This window comes from Stegastes partitus, unplaced genomic scaffold (assembly GCF_000690725.1).
Source record: "Stegastes partitus isolate 25-593 unplaced genomic scaffold, Stegastes_partitus-1.0.2 Scaffold1215, whole genome shotgun sequence".
NCBI lineage: Eukaryota > Metazoa > Chordata > Actinopteri > Pomacentridae > Stegastes > Stegastes partitus.
This window is the reverse complement of record NW_007578946.1, coordinates 75,627-94,486: the sequence shown is the minus strand read 5'-3', so window position 1 is coordinate 94,486 and position 18,860 is coordinate 75,627. Positions and strand designations below refer to the sequence as shown.

General features: G+C 38.3%; 1 protein-coding gene across 2 annotated transcripts in view; it reads right to left on the bottom strand.

Moving 5' to 3' along the window:
• Nucleotides 1–1,994: 1,994 nt before the first annotated feature.
• cars1 (cysteinyl-tRNA synthetase 1) overlaps nt 1,995–18,860 on the bottom strand; it is a 21,113-nt gene continuing 4,247 nt past the window's right edge. The window contains exons 2-23 of one of the 2 annotated variants that reach the window (XM_008297392.1): nt 18,472–18,699; nt 16,134–16,225; nt 15,000–15,088; nt 14,802–14,898; nt 14,312–14,410; nt 13,642–13,791; nt 12,660–12,800; nt 11,783–11,871; nt 11,569–11,690; nt 10,761–10,873; nt 9,912–10,040; nt 9,654–9,783; nt 8,447–8,550; nt 8,258–8,355; nt 7,749–7,938; nt 7,166–7,234; nt 6,818–6,899; nt 6,646–6,726; nt 6,324–6,391; nt 5,895–5,954; nt 5,721–5,804; nt 1,995–4,816 (exon numbers count right to left, since the gene is read on the bottom strand). In XM_008297392.1, the coding sequence (XP_008295614.1) occupies nt 4,688–4,816; nt 5,721–5,804; nt 5,895–5,954; nt 6,324–6,391; nt 6,646–6,726; nt 6,818–6,899; nt 7,166–7,234; nt 7,749–7,938; nt 8,258–8,355; nt 8,447–8,550; nt 9,654–9,783; nt 9,912–10,040; nt 10,761–10,873; nt 11,569–11,690; nt 11,783–11,871; nt 12,660–12,800; nt 13,642–13,791; nt 14,312–14,410; nt 14,802–14,898; nt 15,000–15,088; nt 16,134–16,225; nt 18,472–18,699 (2,444 nt within the window). In that variant the 3' untranslated portion in view covers nt 1,995–4,687. The remainder of the gene's footprint in view (nt 4,817–5,720; nt 5,805–5,894; nt 5,955–6,323; nt 6,392–6,645; nt 6,727–6,817; nt 6,900–7,165; nt 7,235–7,748; nt 7,939–8,257; nt 8,356–8,446; nt 8,551–9,653; nt 9,784–9,911; nt 10,041–10,760; nt 10,874–11,568; nt 11,691–11,782; nt 11,872–12,659; nt 12,801–13,641; nt 13,792–14,311; nt 14,411–14,801; nt 14,899–14,999; nt 15,089–16,133; nt 16,226–18,471; nt 18,700–18,860) is intronic. The other variant, XM_008297393.1, reaches the window with a different exon arrangement.

Here is an 18,860-nt window from a genome sequence, read left to right as displayed (position 1 = left end):
AAGATCCGTGGTTTGTTTGTACGCTCACAGAGACACGAGCAGCTTTCAAATAGCGCTCCGTCAAATCTGATTGGTTACAGCTGGAGGAAGGACGTTTCTGATTGGCTGAGAGCCTAAGGCTAAAGGTCGAGTGCTCGCGTTTTGTTTTTTTTTCACAACAGAACTTTATTTACCAATGAATGTGCATACAGAATTAAACAAGCATAAACAATTTGACAGACAGGTGTTCAAATAATAAATGTATTAAAAAAAAAAATTGAATTCTATGTTAAATAAAAGACAATCAATTTATTAAAAGATAAAAATAATAAATACATTTTAAAAAATAAATAATAAGAAACAGAAAAATCCTAAAAGGGACAAGAGAAGGAGCATCACTGTTCTTTTTGGAACAGTTATTTAAATATTCTCACAGTTTTATTGCTTTTTTGTATTTATTTTAACCATAGACTGTATAAGAAAGGTGGACGTAGCTACAGTGACGTCAAAAAATGAACGAGTAATTTCCTCTGCCTTAAAGCCTCGTTTAATCAGTGGTGGGCCGTCAGGACCTGATTTGCTGGCCTAATCTCTATCAGAATGACTGACTTACGTCGTAATATTTTCCCATTATTCTTTTAACATTATTCCCAATAGTCTATTCTCTGCATTTCATAGGGTGTCTCTGGCCTGTGGTGCTTCCAGCAGCATATGTTTATATTAGAGCTTTTATCCAATCATATTTCAGCCATCATGTGTTGCCAGGGTCTAAGAAATCTGCCCTGAGGCCTTTGGAATCACAAGTACAGGGGCCTGTAGCTTAAAACGCATTGCAATGAAACTGTTGCTTTAACCCAGTGTTTCTCAAAGTGTATGGCATGCAGAGTAGTGATGTGTCATGCGCAGAAGTGCCAACTCCCATCGAGTGAGAGCCGCTCCCGACTTTTGATTGGCAGCATGGCGGCCTTGTGGCCAATCACGTGAGGATTTACTGCCACAGCTGATGTTATAATGGAGATGCGATGCTATCTTGAGGAGCCCCTTATCCAAAGAGCAGAAGACCTACTGAGCTGGTGGCAGGCCAAGGCCTCAGTCTTCCCCCACCTGGTGAAGGTGATGGAGGGGAGACTGTGTATTGTGTCGACATCTGTTCCCTCTGAGAGAGTCTTCTCAAAAACAGGGCAGATATTAACTACATCAGCTGAGACATGTAATTTTCCGCCAAGGAGGTTATGTTGAGCTCTGACTCCATTCGGTCCTTCAGTCCTCACCGCTGTCTTCTCAGTAGAACAGGAGGAAGCTACAGCCAGGCAGCATCACTGGAGTGGGCTGAGCAGAGCTACTGAAAGATAAGTTCATAACCACGTTGTGACATTAACAATGACTCAACATGTCTCATATACTATGGAGGAAGATAGCTACCAAAAAGATGTGTGCATGATTTTAGCATACAAATGTTTAACATCACAAATATGAATTGTTAAAATCATGCACACATCTTTTGAATAGCCATCTTACTCCATACTGCTGCAGCCTGTGAACTCATCCATAGTTCAGTGTCCCAGCTGCAAACATCACACCCTCAGTCTCTGATCGTCATCTCAGGAGACTTTAATCATACATCGCTCTCTACCACTCTACCCACATTCAGCCAGCATGCAGACTGCCCAACCAGAGACGGTGAGTATGTATATTACTTATACTTTTCTTGTACTTTCTATATTTTTGGATGCTGCGGTGTTGTGTAAATTTCCCCCAATGAGGGATCAATAAAGTATTCTATTTTATTCTATTCTATGCATTTCCAGGCTCAAATTTAAACCAAAACCTTGTAAACTGCCAGGTTTAAAAACCACTAAAAATAATGTTGTGGTTCTCTTGTGACATTAAGCTGTCTCATTCACAAAGTCAGCACAAAATTAGCCTTACTGCACTTTTCCTGCATCAATCTGTATTAGACCATTAAAAAAATACATAACTCATGAGATCACAGAAAATAACAAGAGAAACACCTCTGCCTGCTCCAGTTCAAGCGTTTATTGAGACAGCGAAAATGAAAGCATCAATATAAATCTATATATCTTTCAGTTGGGTTCCTCTGATGCTCCAACCTCTGCGGTAATGACAACATCCTGCCCTAACGGGGTTTAAAATAAAAGTCCTGACGTTTTACAAGTTCACAAAGCTGAGCGATCCTATTTCTCTACTAGAAATCAGCGGTGCTCTTTGTCAGAACTCCCTCCTATATGAATGGATGTGCAATGAATAAACAGTACAAAAATACAAAAACCCTAATGGACGGCTGAAGAATAACAAGAACCTGGTCACGCGGTTTTCAGTCAAAGCCACAAGAGATGAACAGGAGGTTATATTTGTATGGCGGCAAAAAGAAGAGCTGCCCAAATTTAAGGGACAATCTGCTTATAGTTTAGATTTTTTTTTGCGATAACAAATCCTCCTGTGCCATCAATGAAATCCTCATAAAATGTGTATTATTCCACAACTGAAAGTAGTTCCCAAGAAAGGGTTTTAAAGATTTGTAAAAAGCTACAGCTGTTGTAACAAAAACCTAGAATACTATGAGCCTTATTCTTTAAGATTATACAGTAAACTCACCAGAGAGGTCACTTCATGCCAGCTCACGTAACCCTCCCAGCTCATGTCAGGGGATAAAAAAATTCTCAAAGTTCTGCTCAAAATCCTTCTTTAGGTATGAATTTTTTAAAAAGCCTTATCAATCGCTTGTTCTCATGGTATTGATTTGAAATGTGAGCTGTAATTAATAACAATGAATGAAGCAATAAATCTTCAATTTCCAGTTTACATCTCCACTAGTTTTCACTTTTTGCAGTCGAATTCAGATTCTGTGTTATTAATATTCTCTAGAATTCATCTGGTCCTGCATGAAGCTTCAGAGCTAAAAACCCACTTTTTAAGCTATTACTAATTGCATATTTTCCAAAGGAGAATTCCGAAAAACTTCTTGAGGCATTAATGGAAGAATTGGTCAAATTAATGGCAGATATATAAAACGGCAGAAAGGCAGGGTGAAGTGAGGCAGCATCAAATGACCCGTACATGAAACATGGAATGATGGATACATATGTGCAGAAAACTGAATTATCTCAAATGTTTCTGGTACAGAATTATTTTTTTTTTGGGATACAGCAGTAAAATCTATCAAAAAACACCCTGCAGCTCCTTTTTCCTTTTACGGATTCAAACCAAGTGTAAGTTATCACAAACCAATGACTGCCCTGTCATCAGGCGATTGCTTTTTACTTTTTAATTGACTTAAAAAAAATAATGTAAGAATACACCACAATGTTTTGTATATATAATACCTGTAATGTTTCAACACAGATAGCTGACGGTTTGCCATGAGTCTGTAAAACAGGTTCCTAACGAAAGATGGCTTTTTTTGTTTTGTCGTTGTATAAAATGAGAATGTTCTATAAAAAGGTCCTAAAAATGCAAATGCCATAACCGATCAGTCAGATTTGTGTCAATATAATCAAACAAACTTTCTTAAATATCAAACAATAGTAAGTTGAGAGAGAAAATAAAAATTATCCTAAAAGTATAACTTGCAAACAAATGATTTGGTCCTTTTGTTTTCAGCGTTCTGCTTCGTTTTCTCTGATTAGACTTTTACCTTCACCAGTTTTTTGTTTGTGTCGCAGTTCTGACACCAACCTCTCGTGCTGGATGTACTGAAATGCTAATGAAGAGTTTTATTTGATTAAAGTGGCACAAATCTAACTACAGTAATAAAACCAGCATTGACTCAGTACTGATTTTTCTTAGTGACCCTCTAGAGCTGCAACTATGAATCAATCGTTTGTCATTTTTCAGGCTGAAGTGCCAACATTAGACGTTTCCAGCTTTTACGATGTGACAATTTTTCTGCTTTTAATAACCAAATAAGATCATAAAGTTGAAGTTTTCTCAAATAAAACAAGCAATCTGAACAATCCCCTCTGCTGTGAGAGATTAAAATGGGAATTTTCCTTTATTTTCTTCAGTTTTACAGACAAAATGAATTGTGGAAATAATCCGCAGATGAATCCACAAAAAAAAAAAATCATTAGTTGCAGCTCTAGCGCATTCAGCTAAAAAAAATAGGTGACAAATTAAAGACAAACCCAGAGTATGTCGGATGGGAATCTGAACATGTTTGACAGCAACACACGACCATCATATAAACACAGAATGAGAGAATATCTATTGGAAGAGCCGTGTTCATTATTCTAGCAAAGACCTGGAGTATCTATGATGGAGGTTTTTAACACTTCACAGAAACACATAATGTTGGTTTGTCTTTTAATTTGTCACCCATGTGTGCAGGTGCTTCTATTTGTATTAAAATCAAGCAGTACAAAGTTTCAGTCAAACCCTGCAGAGTTCTGCACCGTCGCCTCGCTTCTCTTATCGGCCACATTCTGCTGATGTGAAAGACGACCAAAGTCAAACAGAAAAAGAGAAAAAGTCTGTTTCTGTCAGTGATTTCTTCCCTCTCCTATTTTGAAAAATCACTCACAGTGAACTGTAACCGTCATTCTGAAAAAAAATCAAGAAAAAAAAAAATCGCTTGTTTTCCGATCCGAAACGAGACAAACAGGAGACAAACGGTGAGCCAGCGTCTGTGGCCGTTAACATTTATTCTGCAGGTGGAGTGGATGGCTGCTCTGGTCGCTGGTGAACACAATCAGTTGCCGTTTAGGTTCATCTGAAGAAACTCATTGTGCAGTTTCTCCTGCGCCTCGTACAGCTTGCGCAGCTTCTTGGCTTGTCCTTTGCTGAGCTCCTTCCCTTCGGCATCATGAGTGGGAAAACCCTGTCGACAGCAACAACAAGGCCTTTTAGTTTTTACTGACTGATGGTCAGATTGTGTGATCTGGACATTTGACGAGTACAGGGATTAACTTTGTTCCCTGTAACGCCAAGTGTATCATATATGATACAAGAGTTTTTGAGACCTCTACAGTATAAGTGGGATATTTTTATCCTGAAAAACCTGATTTTTATATATATATCTCAGTTAGAGTTTTCCAAAAAGTCAATCTAAAACTACCGTTGATAAAAGGTCAAAATGCAGAGAAACAGTCTTATTTTTCTAATTGTGAGGATGTGAATCCTCCTTAACCAAACTCATAGGATACAGCCTTGTACACACTAATACAGATATTCTTCTCAACAGATATCGGCCCTCTCCGTCCACACGGCCATCGTTTTACTAATTATCTCTGCACCTGTACACATGAGAACTCATCAGCAACTATAAACGCTGTAACAATCACACCAGACAGCCCACATTAAAGGCACGTCAAATACCAGAGAATATTCAGTCATGTCATTGTTTTTGCAGGTTTTAAACTGCAGACTAGACTGTGAGTAATACTGGACACAGCAGAGGCTTTAGTCACTAAACTGCTAATGCTAACCAAAAATATTGGTAAATATACACAGTGTATATCCAGTATTGGTGTTATTCCAGGTTCATGCTAAATACACACTGCAACAATAGGCATGTGTGAATTGAGGTATTCAACATGTTCCCACAGAAAACCAGAGCTTTTTAAAATCTGTGTGACCTAAAACACAAACATAGAGGAAAATGTTCAACTTGTAAACTATCAGTATTAGTGTGGTCAAGGCCGAGGTCACCTCTAAAGATCATTGTGTCATGATTGAAATATTTCTTTTACAAATTCAGGTGGAAAAGTACTTGAGGGATTTACCGTGTCATCAAAGTTGGAATATTTGTCAGTTTCAGAGCGAAACATTTCACATGGAGGCGTCTTCATCTTGGCCAGTTTAGCCATCTGAAAGTAAAAGACAAACAATCCTGATTAGATGTGTTGAAAAAAAAACAAAACAGCACAACCTCGTTTTGTGGGAGACGTCAGACTGACCTCCTGCTCCTGTTTCTTCTTGGCAGCTTCTTCCTTCTTCTTTTTCTTTTCTTCTTCCATCTGTGGAAGAGAAAAACGATTGTTAAAAGTGAACAGTCAGCTTCCACATATGGTCAAAGAAATGTCTGCTTGGTATTTCTAAACTTTTCCTTCAGTTTCACAGGGCTTTCCTCAGGCTTAATTGTTGTAGAAAATGTGTAACAGCAGTCCCACAGACTTGAGGAGGGACATTGGGCTGCCAGTTCATGTAACTTAAACCATGACAGACTTGTTTACATCCAAAAAGAAAGATCAGCGTCACCATTAGTCCAGACTCTATTTAGCTCGCGTGGTTCAGTCGTTGTCATCTGATTAAACTCATTGTCTCCAAAACCAGTTCTCCAAACCAGAAACCCAGTGTATTTTTATTCATCTCTGATCCTCTCTCACCTTGTGCTTCTCCTCTTTCTCCTTCAGTAAAGTCTCCCTGTCCACCAGTTTCACCACAGTGGGCAGACCTGCAACACAGTCACACTTTATATAAGCTTTGTTTTCCGTCCCTCGTCTCTTCATGAGAGGAAAACAAGGCTACAACTGTGAACCCAACAATGTTCATCTTCAAATTCATGGCTTATGTTTAACAAAACGACCAACGTAAACTGAATAACTTGTGTAAAAACTGAGCTGTAAAAGGCAAAGTTAATATTCTTTTCCTCAAAAAACACACAAAGACACTTTATTTTTGCTCTAGAGGACAGAAAATGGACGATACCTTCATGATCTTCCAGTCGGACTCCCAGCTCCGGTAAAGTATCATCACGGATGACATCGCAGAGCTGCAGCAACTCCATCACTGCAGAAGTTTCATATATATTTAGATATATAATGTCTCTGGTTTAACATGGATGAAGTGAAGCTCTCAGGTTTAAAATACAGTTTCTTACCTTTCTTCTCTCGGGCAATTTTGCGGACGTCCTCTCTGAAGTCCGACAGCACTGTGAGGTACGGCATCACTGTGGTCTCCAGCTGCAGAGATTTGACAAAAAAATGTTTTTAGATGATTTTCAGTCATCCAGGGGAAAGAAATCCTAAAAAGCGTAAGCGAGGGTAATGCAGGATGTCAAAGAACTGCTCACTAGACTGATTGAGTGTCAGATGTTATTGATATGACACAAGTAAAGTATGTTCAACACTGATTCCTAAGAAAAATACTCATAAAAACCACCTTCACTTGATAATTATGAGAAAATTTGCACATTTCCAACAAAAACGATGAAAACCTGTTTACTTACATCGACACCCTGACCTTGTCCTCCAACGGGGAAACCGATGGGGTCCGATCCTTCAACTGCGCCAAATATCTACAAGACAACAACAAAAGCCTCACGTCAGTGGGTTTAATGCACACTACCTTCACTGCATACTGTATATATTACAGCACAAAAACAAAGCAAACATGATGAAACAACCAATTAATCTACTTGCTGTCTGGGAAAATATGAAGACTGACAAGCCATAAAACAGAATCTACTAAATTATCAAATTATCAAGTAACAAAGACAAGAAAAAGTCAAATGCCAACACTGTGTTATTGTCTGAACATACAATTAACAATCATATATCAATAGATTTCTGGTTCAGGCAGGTAAAAAGACAGTAGTTGTAATCCAAGTGTAATGAAATAACACCATGTAAAATGCTCTCTGTGGGTTTTAAAGTTAAAACATACTTTTGAAATATTTGTAAGATGATAAAACCAGGACCCTAAAAGCTTTGTCATGTCCTGCTTATAACTTTTCAAGATGGATATTTCTGTCTTTTACACAGCGGTGCAGTAATGAGAACTACCACTGGGGGATTCAAGTCCAGACTTACCTTCAGCATGCTGGTGAGGTACGTAGCGATACTTTCCATCAGCATGCGGTTGGGCCTCAGCTTGGCGCTCTTCCTGCTGGCGATGTAGGTGTTGCTCTGACCGACCAGCACCCTCATCTCCTCCATGGCGGTGCGGGTGTCGATGTTGTCGCACAGAGCCTCGTGGACGGCAGCTTTCCTGTCGTAGAAACTGGACGAAACAAGTGACTGTCAGCTCTTAGTCATGACCTGTTTTTATAGGTTCAAGTGCAGCTTGTGCAGAGATAGTGAGATGACAGGGAGGTCGTTTTTGTCTGGATTGAGACCATCAGATGTCTTGTTCTTTACAAGTTTGCAAAGTGAAAGTTAAAAAAAGTGCTTTAACTATTAAATAAAACCTCTTTTTTTTGGTCCTATGATGCTAATGATATTGAAATAAACCGTTTTGTAAAAATGTCAGAAGTGTAAATCTGTTGAAGAGGTTCATCTTCTACTACTGATCATCTAGTGCATCATCTTTGCTCCCTCACCAGTTGTTGAGCTCCACCTCAGCTTCCTCCCACTTCTCAAACTGACCGGTGATGTCAGTCGGAGCTCGCAGGATGTCTTTCACATTGAGGAAGAACTCCTGTTTTAATGGAAAAAGGCAGAAAAACACACACAGGATTAGCACCACTGCTGAACAACAAGCTAACATCCGGCATCAGATTTTCACCTACGTTCATGAACTTCTCGTACTGGACGGCTGACTCCATTGTGTTGGGTGAATAGTCCAGAGTGTCCTTCCAGGAGTGCATCAGGAAGGCCAGGCGCAGCTGACGAGCTGCCGGGAGACAAACAGAGCAACCGTTAGATGTTTCTATTCTAATCTAAGAGGTCATTTAATTTCTTTACGTCATGTTTGGATTCAATCAATAACCGATTATGTGCGACGGCCGTTTTCCATTTGTGAAGTTCTTTTTAGACGAAGGGGTCCATTAATTTTGGCTTCATTTGCACATGACAGACTTGTTATAGAAAAACAACCCGATGCTTATTTATGACAGCTGGTGCACAGCATGAAGAGCAACTGCTGGAAAACAGCAATGCCTTCTTCATTAACAAGGAAAAGGAGTGTTTCATTCTCTCATGAACTTATTTTGCCACTGAAGCGTTAATCAACGACCATCATGAGCACAAGTGACACACTTACCCTCTTCCACTGAAATGTTTTCTCATCAATTCTATTATTTACAAAAGAATTAACGTCAGACTGGTTGCACACAAGCATTTCTTACAGCCAGGACCAGAGAAAATCTGGCTGTTTTTTTTTTTTTTAAACTGACAAACTGATAATTTTTTTGATTAAGCTCTTCTAACAAATACGTCAAAACTTTAAACCTCAAACCTTTCAGCACATGTAAAAGACATAGTATCTTTAAAAAAATCATCAAAGTGGATGAAAGCTATCAGCAAGAAACTGTAAAAACAGAAAGATTGTTGGTTCATCATGTGTGACATGCAGTTCTGTCAGAAAAATGGCCTAAATCTGAGCTGAAAACTGTAATATTTAATCAAAATCATTTTTTTCCACACATTTAACTTAAAAATCCATCAAAATACATCTGTGTTCTAACCAGATCCTGTTAAAAAAAAAAAAGAAAAAGAAAAAAAAGAAAAGAAAATCTTCACTCCTAGGTTGCTTTTCAATTTTCTAAAATAAATAAATTCAACTGTTGTTTTTTATTTTTATGGTAATGTAATTATGTTATACTGGACTAGAGACATCCCTGAGTTCCCTCTTCTTCTAGTCCTGGTTGTTCTGCTTCCATTGAGGTGCAGGACGTTATGTTGCAGTGAAAAATGAGCCCACCGTGAGTTAAAACCACCCAGAAACTGCAGCGACTTTAGACGGTTACTGACATGCAGCAGGACCACATGAGTCACCTGTGTTCTTTGCTAAGGCGTCCTTAATGGTGATGAAGTTCTTCAGAGACTTGGACATCTTGCAGCCGGCGATGGTCAGGTGTCCGGTGTGCAGGAAGTAACGCACCCAGTGGTCGTTCTCAAAGAAAGCCTGTCAGGAAAAAAAAACAAAAAACAACTCTCTCTAATACTTGAAACGGTACTAAAATCCCAGTCCTGTTTGTATGTTTTTTTGTTTTTTTTTAGTGTTTGTCTGTTTGGAGTTTCAGTAAATTTCACCTCAGACTGAGCCAACTCGTTGTCGTGATGAGGAAAACGGAGATCAAACCCTCCACCGTGGATGTCCATCGACTCTCCCAAGATGGAGCCAGCCATGGCTGAGCACTCGATGTGCCATCCAGGTCGTCCCTGTCAGTAACAAACATACCGATCCATCCCTTATCCATAAAATGTCACAGAACAGTGAAATGGCCTTTTGATATTTGGTGACATCGTCAATCATGTTGTTTTGTTTGACCAACAGACCACCCAAAGATATTGAATATATCATCAAATATAACAAAGAAAAACATTTCTTACATTTTTTGGCCAACAGCTCCAAGATACTGAATTTATCATTAAATATAACGAAGTGAAACAGTCGTTTCTTACATTTTTTCGACCAACCGCCCAAATATATAAAAATTTACAGTCAAATAAAACAAATAAAAACTGTCATTTCTTATATTTTTTGACCAACAGCTCAAATATATTGAATTTATCATCAAATAGAACAAAATAAAGCTGTAATTTCCTAAATGTTTTGACCAATAGCTCAAAGACATTAAATTAATCCTCAAATATAAGAAAAACTGTAATTTCTTACATTTGAGAAGCTGTGACCAGAAAAAACATTCAGGTATCTCTGCTCAAAAAGTCTCATTAATTATCCAACAAACTGCAGATGAAGTTTTTTTGTTTTCTAACAGTCACATGAAAACTTTGAAGCAATTAAACTAAATGTGAGAATTCAAACTTTAAACACTCCCTTTATTCTTTCTGGAGGAAATTAAATGTTTAAAGCTATGCTGCAGATGATCACCTTTTGAAGTGATTTAAGTTTAATATCATACAACTATGGGTGCTTACCTTCCCCCACGGAGAGTCCCATGAAGGCTCTCCAGGTTTGGAGGCTTTCCACAAGGCAAAGTCATTCTGGGACTTTTTCTCACTTAACCTCTCTGCAGAGATGCTCAGGTCCCCTGTGGAGCCCCAAAACACACAGAAGAGGTTAGAACACATGAAAGCAGGAACACATCCTTCCATGTTCATGTTTTTCGACATTTATCTTATAATTCTGAGTTGATTTTATGTATATCTGACCTCTGATTTGATCCCTGTGTCTCTGATTTGGAGTAAAATGTCTGCTTTCGCTACTTTAATTATTTGAATTTGAGATTAAAATACAGCAATGAGACAAAAGCAGGAGCTAGCTGGAGCATATAAACATACACACTTTCAGACACAGTAGATGGTAAAAAGTTTTATAGCGTATGAGGAAGTTTTGAGCTTTTCTGACATGAACTTTGTGTTGAATCACCAGTTTATAGAAGTTTGTTTTTTAGAAACCATGTGAATATGGGCAGCTGGTCTGCTCTCAGTTACCATTACAGCAAAAATTAACCAGGTTCAAATAATTTAATATGCTGCAAAGACAAGCTTTTTATGTTGATTTAGGATTTAGTGAATCCACAGATAAAATGCCGATATTGTTTTTTTTTCCTGCAGCCAGTTAATTGGTTAAAGAGTAGGTGTGATTGTAGTCGTTTGTTTTTTGGTTCAATGCAGCAACATGAAGAAAACACTGCATCAGTTCAATTTTTTTCTACAAAAACTTCTATCATGAGAAGAATGAGATTTCCACCCATTCTAACATTGCAGCGAGGTAAAAACGTACCTTCTCCCTCCTGTAAAGCTTTCTGATCTCCGACCGCCTCCGGCACCAGCTTGGCGTACGAGTGCTGCGGACTGGAATCGAACTTGGAGGTGTTGAAGTAGACTGAACCGTTTGACTCATACCTGCAAAATGTCAGAGAAACGGATAATTACACTAACGCTGCCTCAGCTGTTACTTTAGATGTAACATAAAACACTGCTGGCGTCTTCCTCACCCGTAACCATTTGAGACAACCTTCTTCACAAACTCCACGATCTCGGGGACGTACTCGCTGACTCGAGTGAGGACGTCAGGAGGGAGAACCTGCACAACAACAGCAGGGCAAATATGTTTTAGCACTGTTTTTTTTTTTTTATAACTGCATTCTGTTTTTTTAGTACATTTTTGCAGCAATATTATTTGCATGTATATTAACATTCACTCTTGTATAAGCTCAGAGTCTTGCAATACGTAACTACTACATACAGAACCACGTAGCTCAAAGTATGGAGTTTTTGCAGAGCGAAGGGAAATCTTTATGCATGTGATGCTATTTCAGGTAGTTGTGTGCTTCCAGTTTTGTGCTCAACAGTTTAAAAAGCACAGTTCGAGTCAGGCCAATATCAGTGATGTGCAGTGACTTCTCTGTGCAATAACACAGTTCTAACTATCATTATTTATTACACTGTATACTTACATTTATAAATTACATTTTATGCTTTTCTACTTATGTTTATATTTACAGGACATATTTATCTACTCATGTTGATTCTATATTTTTTCCACTGCTTAAGTTTCTGAAGAAAGACAGCAATTCTCCCTCTGGAATCAATAAAGTATCTGATGACTAATACTTATGGTTGGATGGGTGAAAAATACCTGACACCCCCGATCTAAAATCTGTTTTATTTTATTTCTTTTTAAAATTAAACCAAATGAGTTGAATGACAAATCCTGCTCTTGGGTTTGATGTGTGGGTGTCCATACACTTTTAACCATGTAGGGGATAAAGCAGAGCAGAGTCTTTTGCATACACAAAGAAAAGATGAAAATACGGTTTTAAAGAGAACTGCAAAAACCCGAATTCCTTAGAAAACGGTTTTCATACGTACGTTTAGAGCGGCCATGTCTTTATGATACTCTCCCTCCCAGTATTTTGGGAGGATGGAGAAGATTGAGTTCTCTGAGACTTGACTTCCAAACTGTTTGTCCAGCCAGTCGGCCAGCAGGTCCTTGGAGTTCTCCAACAACACCTATGAAAAAGAGAGTAAAATATTGACATATATACACACAGTGTAAACACAACATACACAGCACATGTAGTAGACCACCACCCAGTGTAAGGTTTATGCCACAGCTGGCCTAAATTAACAGCACTGGTAATTACCAACATCATTTTTTTCATGTTTCTGTAATGGTTAATAAACCAGTATGTAGAAGCTCTATAACCAAAATGATTTTTTTACCACTAGAATATAATTATTATTGTTATCCATGAATTTTCACATTTACAGTTTTACAAAAAAGAAAAAGAAAAAACAGTAAAGCACATCATTATGTCTTGACTAAGATGTCAAATCATAATCATTTACTTGCATTCCTGAACAGAAGAAGTAGTTTTAGTGGCTAAATGTTACGCTTGAAAGAGCATGATATATTTCTAAGACATTAAACTGAAAAGAAATTCATACACAACTTTTCTTTCTGTTCTAAATCATCTTTTCTTTTGCATACTTGGGCTCTAAGTTAGATCTATCAGCAGCTAAAAAGTTCTTTGTAAGGTTAATAAAAAGCTCATATGTTCACATCTGCTGGAGGAGGAGCTCTGGATGAGGGCTGCTTCAATTAAAATAAAATTTATTGATCCCTCTATAAATTGATTTTTCTGATTATGCTGCCACCTCATTGCATAACTTTGGAAAAATAATGAACTCCCTGAAGCAGAAAGCAAAAAAGAAAAGACCGTTTTAAAACTTCCTTCCTTCACACAAGTTAAGTCAGATCACTTTAAAACGTTGATGTGCAATTGAGAAAAGAGAGATTCAAGGTTGGAAGTAAATATTAAAAGCTCCTATGGCATCTTCTTCATCCTACCTGGGCCAGAGGTTGCACAGCTGCGTCAGCTGCTTTGCTCTCCATCGCCGCCTGCAGGGGCTTCAGAGCGTCTGCAACAGCAGCGTCCAGCCTCTCCATCATATGCTTCTTATCTGGGTCTGTGGTCGAAGCCAAGCTGGCCTGGAAAGGCTGAAAATAACCAAATAAACGCATCAGGAGGATTGACGTGAAGAGACAGAAACAAACGAGCAAGGTAGAGTTTCACTGAAGCATCCAAGGATGTCACTTCTGATTTCTGGATCTGATAGTTGGACTTTGGAGGTTATTGATGCTTAGAGGTTGTGTCTAATGGTGTCTCCCTTTGATACGGTCTGTTGATCTCTTAACTAGTCTCTGCTTCCCAAACAGACTTTACAGCGAAACAAACCAACAGAGTTTATAGTTTAAGCTGCAATGCAACAATTTTTACATTAATCATTTGTTTTTAAGTCTGACTGAAGGTAAATACAGAAACTAACTGCATGGAACTCCCAATCTCCCCACGTTGTCCTGTAACAATAACCCCAGAGTAACACAAATGATGTTTTTTTTTTTTTTTTTTTTAAATTACAACATACTTAAAGAAACAGACACTGTACTTGTTTGTGTCCGAAACCATAACAGCAAGTATTTCAGAGACGTGTTCTGCATCAGAAGTGTTTATTCTCACCCCTCTGGCGCTCAGGACATCCTGCAGTATTTGAGCAGGTTGCGGCTTCTTCTCCTTGTACTGCTCCAGAAGGTAGTTCTGCCGAGCTCGTTTAATGATCTGAAACAAGGAAATGAACAAATGAAGTCCAAAAACAGGATAAAAATGACCACCCAGATGCATGTAAATACAATATTACCATCATTAAATAAGTATTGCTTCATACACGTCTGATATTCACTGCTAGAAAGGTTTTAAACCATCAGATTTTGGAATTAGTTTCAAAGCAAACACGAATTTATACAAGAAAATTATGTATTTTCACTCTCGCACAAATACACAGACGAGAGATTTCACTTTTTAAAATTATATTAAAGTTTTTTAATATCTTGTATTTATTTAATTTTTTAGAAAATTTAAATAAAAGCTTTTCAAGACTTGTAGAATATGGGGAAATATGTTTATCTATGCAATTAAAAAAACAAACCAGGGATGAATGAAGCATACTCACTTTGTCATCGATGTCTGTGATGTTTATGCAGTAAAAGACGTCATATTTGAAGTAGTCCTTCAGCGTCCTTCGCAGAATATCAAAAGATATGTAGGATCTGTACAGAGAAGCAGGTTACACATTAAACTACTGCTATAACAGAAGAAATATATACATGGTGGCTGTGTGAAGGTGAATTTCACCACAGTGTGTGTTTACCTGGCGTGTCCCATGTGTGAGGCATCGTACACGGTCGGTCCGCAGCAGTACCACGTCACTTTATTCCCTTTCTGGGGAACAAACGGCTCCTGAAACGTGATGCGACAAGATGCATTATGTGTATCCGTCTGCTAGTTACAAATAAACTGTGACAGATATGATGATATATTTGTACGAATCAAAACTAGTGTTACAAGAACAAAAAACACACAATAAAGAGAAACACATAAAGTAAAACACCAAGAATAAAACAGAAAAACAGTGGGTGAATTCAAACTTCAAATACAGCCACTACAAACATAGCATTTAATTAGGTTTCATTATTGACTCACATTGTTGTTTGTTTGCAAATTTCAACTTTCAGTTCATAAAACTTTACAAAAATAAGGTGAAATAAACATTTCAAACAATATAAGCGTAATTAAATATCAAATAATACATTTACTTGGATTTTAAAGCTGTAACTGGATTCTTTTCTGTTACTTCCTGTCAAACTTCACATATAGCAGCTAAACTTTGGGGCTCTTTATCACTTAAAGGTGCATTTAAGTATTTTTATTCACCTGAAATATTAAAATACACACAAAAATAAAACACTAAGGGACTTCATTTATCCCTCTAAACTAGTAATTACAGCTGCAGAAGAGAAAAATCTAAAGCTTTCTAAATGAGTTACAGGACAGTTACTGATGTTTCCCGTCTTACACTGATGCAATAATTATCTGTGCACTTTATTATTTCCTTATCAGGGGGCTGATAGTCGTCCTTTGGTCTTTATACAGGTCTCAACCGACAGTTTCACTTTATGAAATCATCAGAGGAAGGACGTCAGAAAAACAGCTCACATTCAGCTTGTTTGGATAATAATTGTGTGAGGGGACAGATAAAGATCCTGAAGTTTCACTTGCTAAATCACTCAAAGTCAATAAAAATGCAGACGCAGGACTTGCTGCAGGTCCAAAGCACCACGTTCTAATGGTGGACTTCAAGATAAAAAATACTGTGAATCTTAACAACTGTTTTTAGATTTAATGTGACTCTATGTGCTGCATCTTGAGTTTATTTTCCCCAAGAAAGCTCATGAATATCTCCACATGACAAGAATGCGGCCATGAGACGGTATGTTTTAGGTACCTTTGCTCTGGTCAGGCTGTTGTAGAGGCGAAGCTGGGGAACGTCTGTTCCTGCTGGTGGAGACCAGGGAGGCTGAACCCGCTTTCCCTTCGCTGGAAAATCAAATGAGAAAATGGGAAATTTCTTTTTAACGTCACAAGACTGAACATTTTATTCTGCTAGCCTTTAAATATTATACACAAGAAAATAATGTCAGTGTGCAGGATCCTAAAATCCCTGCTGCAGTGAGACTGTCTCATGTTCCTTCAGTCATTCAAATAATATGAATGTTGTTTTATGACATTAAAGAGCTTTAAATTGAATATACAGTAAAGTCTAAATGTTTGAGACCAGCACTGAAGACGCCTTGATTTATAATTAGTTTCAAATTTAATACAATCTGCTCTCAGGCTGCACATTTTTGCAAAAAAACCTACATCGCAATATTTTCTTTTTCTGCATACATATTGCAGTACGGCTTGAATTACTGTATTTGGGAAGAATTTACCTTTCTACAAAGGTTGTGGTGAATTTATAGGAGAGTGCATTAGGACATAAAGTAAAGAATTATTTCCAAAAAGCTGGAAAAAAGCCATTTGGAACCGTTCTCACAAGGTAACACCAGCAAAGGCATCCAGGTCTGGCTCATATGGCGCTTTGTGCTGCTGATTTAAATGGTCAGCATGCATGTCAACAAACTGTCTGTCTTGTAAATGAAGTAAAAAGTAAAGCTCAGTGTCTTAGATACTCTAACTGGGATTCTTCAGTTTTTCTCCATCATCCAATGCTGCTCTGTCTCAGCACCAGCCCAAGTCTTTGTCCTTGTTTTTCTCCTGAAAAGTGGGTTTCAAACACTCCTCGTCCTCTCAGATCACCATTACACAGTCTTATATTTACAGTAAATTCTGAATCTCCTGATGAGAACAGCTCATCTTCCCACCCAGGAGAGAATAACAACATAAGTGAAAGAAAAAACAAGAGGGGACTGCGTCAAACGAAAACCACATGAAGCCACAAACGTTAACGGAAAATCAACACAGAACAAAACAGGATGTAACACCTAGGTAATAATGAAACCAAAAATAAAAGAAAATAACATGAAATAAGAAATAAAGACAAGCAACAAATCTCCACATTGTAAAGCTGGAAATGATGAATTTTGAGATTTTTGGCTTGAAAATGTTTTTAACAACTGAATGATTGAAACTGTTCCTGTTGATGGTAAATAAACTGATGACTTCTGCTCTAATGTTCAATGCTTTACTGAGGTTGTGCATCATATCATGAGCAGGACTACAACTAACATTTGACTGATTATTTTCTAACATTATAGTTGTTTGAGCTATGAAATGTCAGAAACAGAAAATGAAAAAAAAAAGTGAATCAGTGTTTCAAAAAACCTCAAACCACAACCAAAGAAACCAGAAAATACCCACATTTAAGAAGCTGCAATCGAAGAATTTAGGCTTTCTTTTTTTTTTAAATCACTACTCAAATCAATTCCTAGAATAAATGTTTTAATATTTGACAACTAATAGATTAATCCACCTTTAAAAATTTACCAACACAAGAATGTACTTAGAAGTTGTTTAATTATACTGAAAGCAGGTGGAGTGAAGGCAGAGTGAATATATTTCAGCACAGAGCTGTGGATTAAGGTTTCTTCTTCTCAGAAGTCAACACATTACTGGAAAGGAGAAAAACTTTCAGTTTCACACTGAGTAACTACAGTTTCTCTATTTCATTTTTGAAAAGTGGCCGGCCATTTACCGGCTTAACTCCAAATTCAAGTAAAATACAAGCTATCTTATATTTATATTATTGACATTTTGCAATTTTTGCATCTTTTGTCTCCTTGTTTTGACTCGTTGTTTGTATTGTACACAGACTCACACTTCTCAGAACAACAGACGCATGTTCAGTGAAGGAAGACTTTGCAGGGAAAACTTCACACAAACACACAGCAGTGACAAAACGTTGTTCACATGTTTTTCTAGACATGCAGTGCAACTCTGCAAGAAATGACATCCAATTTTCACACCTTCATGCATTCTCCTGTCCGGTAAACTGCAGCTATTCTTCATGTAAAGCAACACGTGTGCAGTTTGTACCAGCTGCTGACGTTTGTTTGAACACTGATAGAGTGACTGTCCTCTGCACTCAGCTGTCACAAACAGCACACTGCTGCGACTGACAAGAAAACTCAAAGCAAAAAAACTGAAGGAGATCTGGGTTCATGCGTGTTAGAGGAGGCTGCAGCTGCTTTTAGTGCTGCCTTCAGGACCTCAGACAGCCTCCACATCTGGGGAGGGACCACGATCAACGTCTAGCCTGTTCATGCCTTCAGCTGTCTACTCACTGCTGCTCTCTGGGCGGAAGTCCTGCTGCAGGGCTGCTATGTGTCTGTACCAGCGCAGAGTGTGCACGTGTTGCGGGTCTGGGGGCCTGCGGAGGAGCGTAAAGGCTTTCTGGTCGGCCTGGGAGGGGCTGAACCCAGCCAGGTAGCTGCGTGAGGAGAGGTAGTCATTCAGGGCCGCTGCCAGCGCGGCCTCCTCATTTATCTGTAGCAAGAAGCCAAACTCAAAGGCTGCAGAAACAAGAGGGCAAATGTTCGCAAAGAATTACCGACGAAGCAGCAACAGCCTGAGAAAACACCAACAACAACACCAACAGTACCCTGGACGGTGGGATTACAAGGAGTGCTACATGATCATGCTCACAGCCAAGAACTGAAAGTCAACACACTTC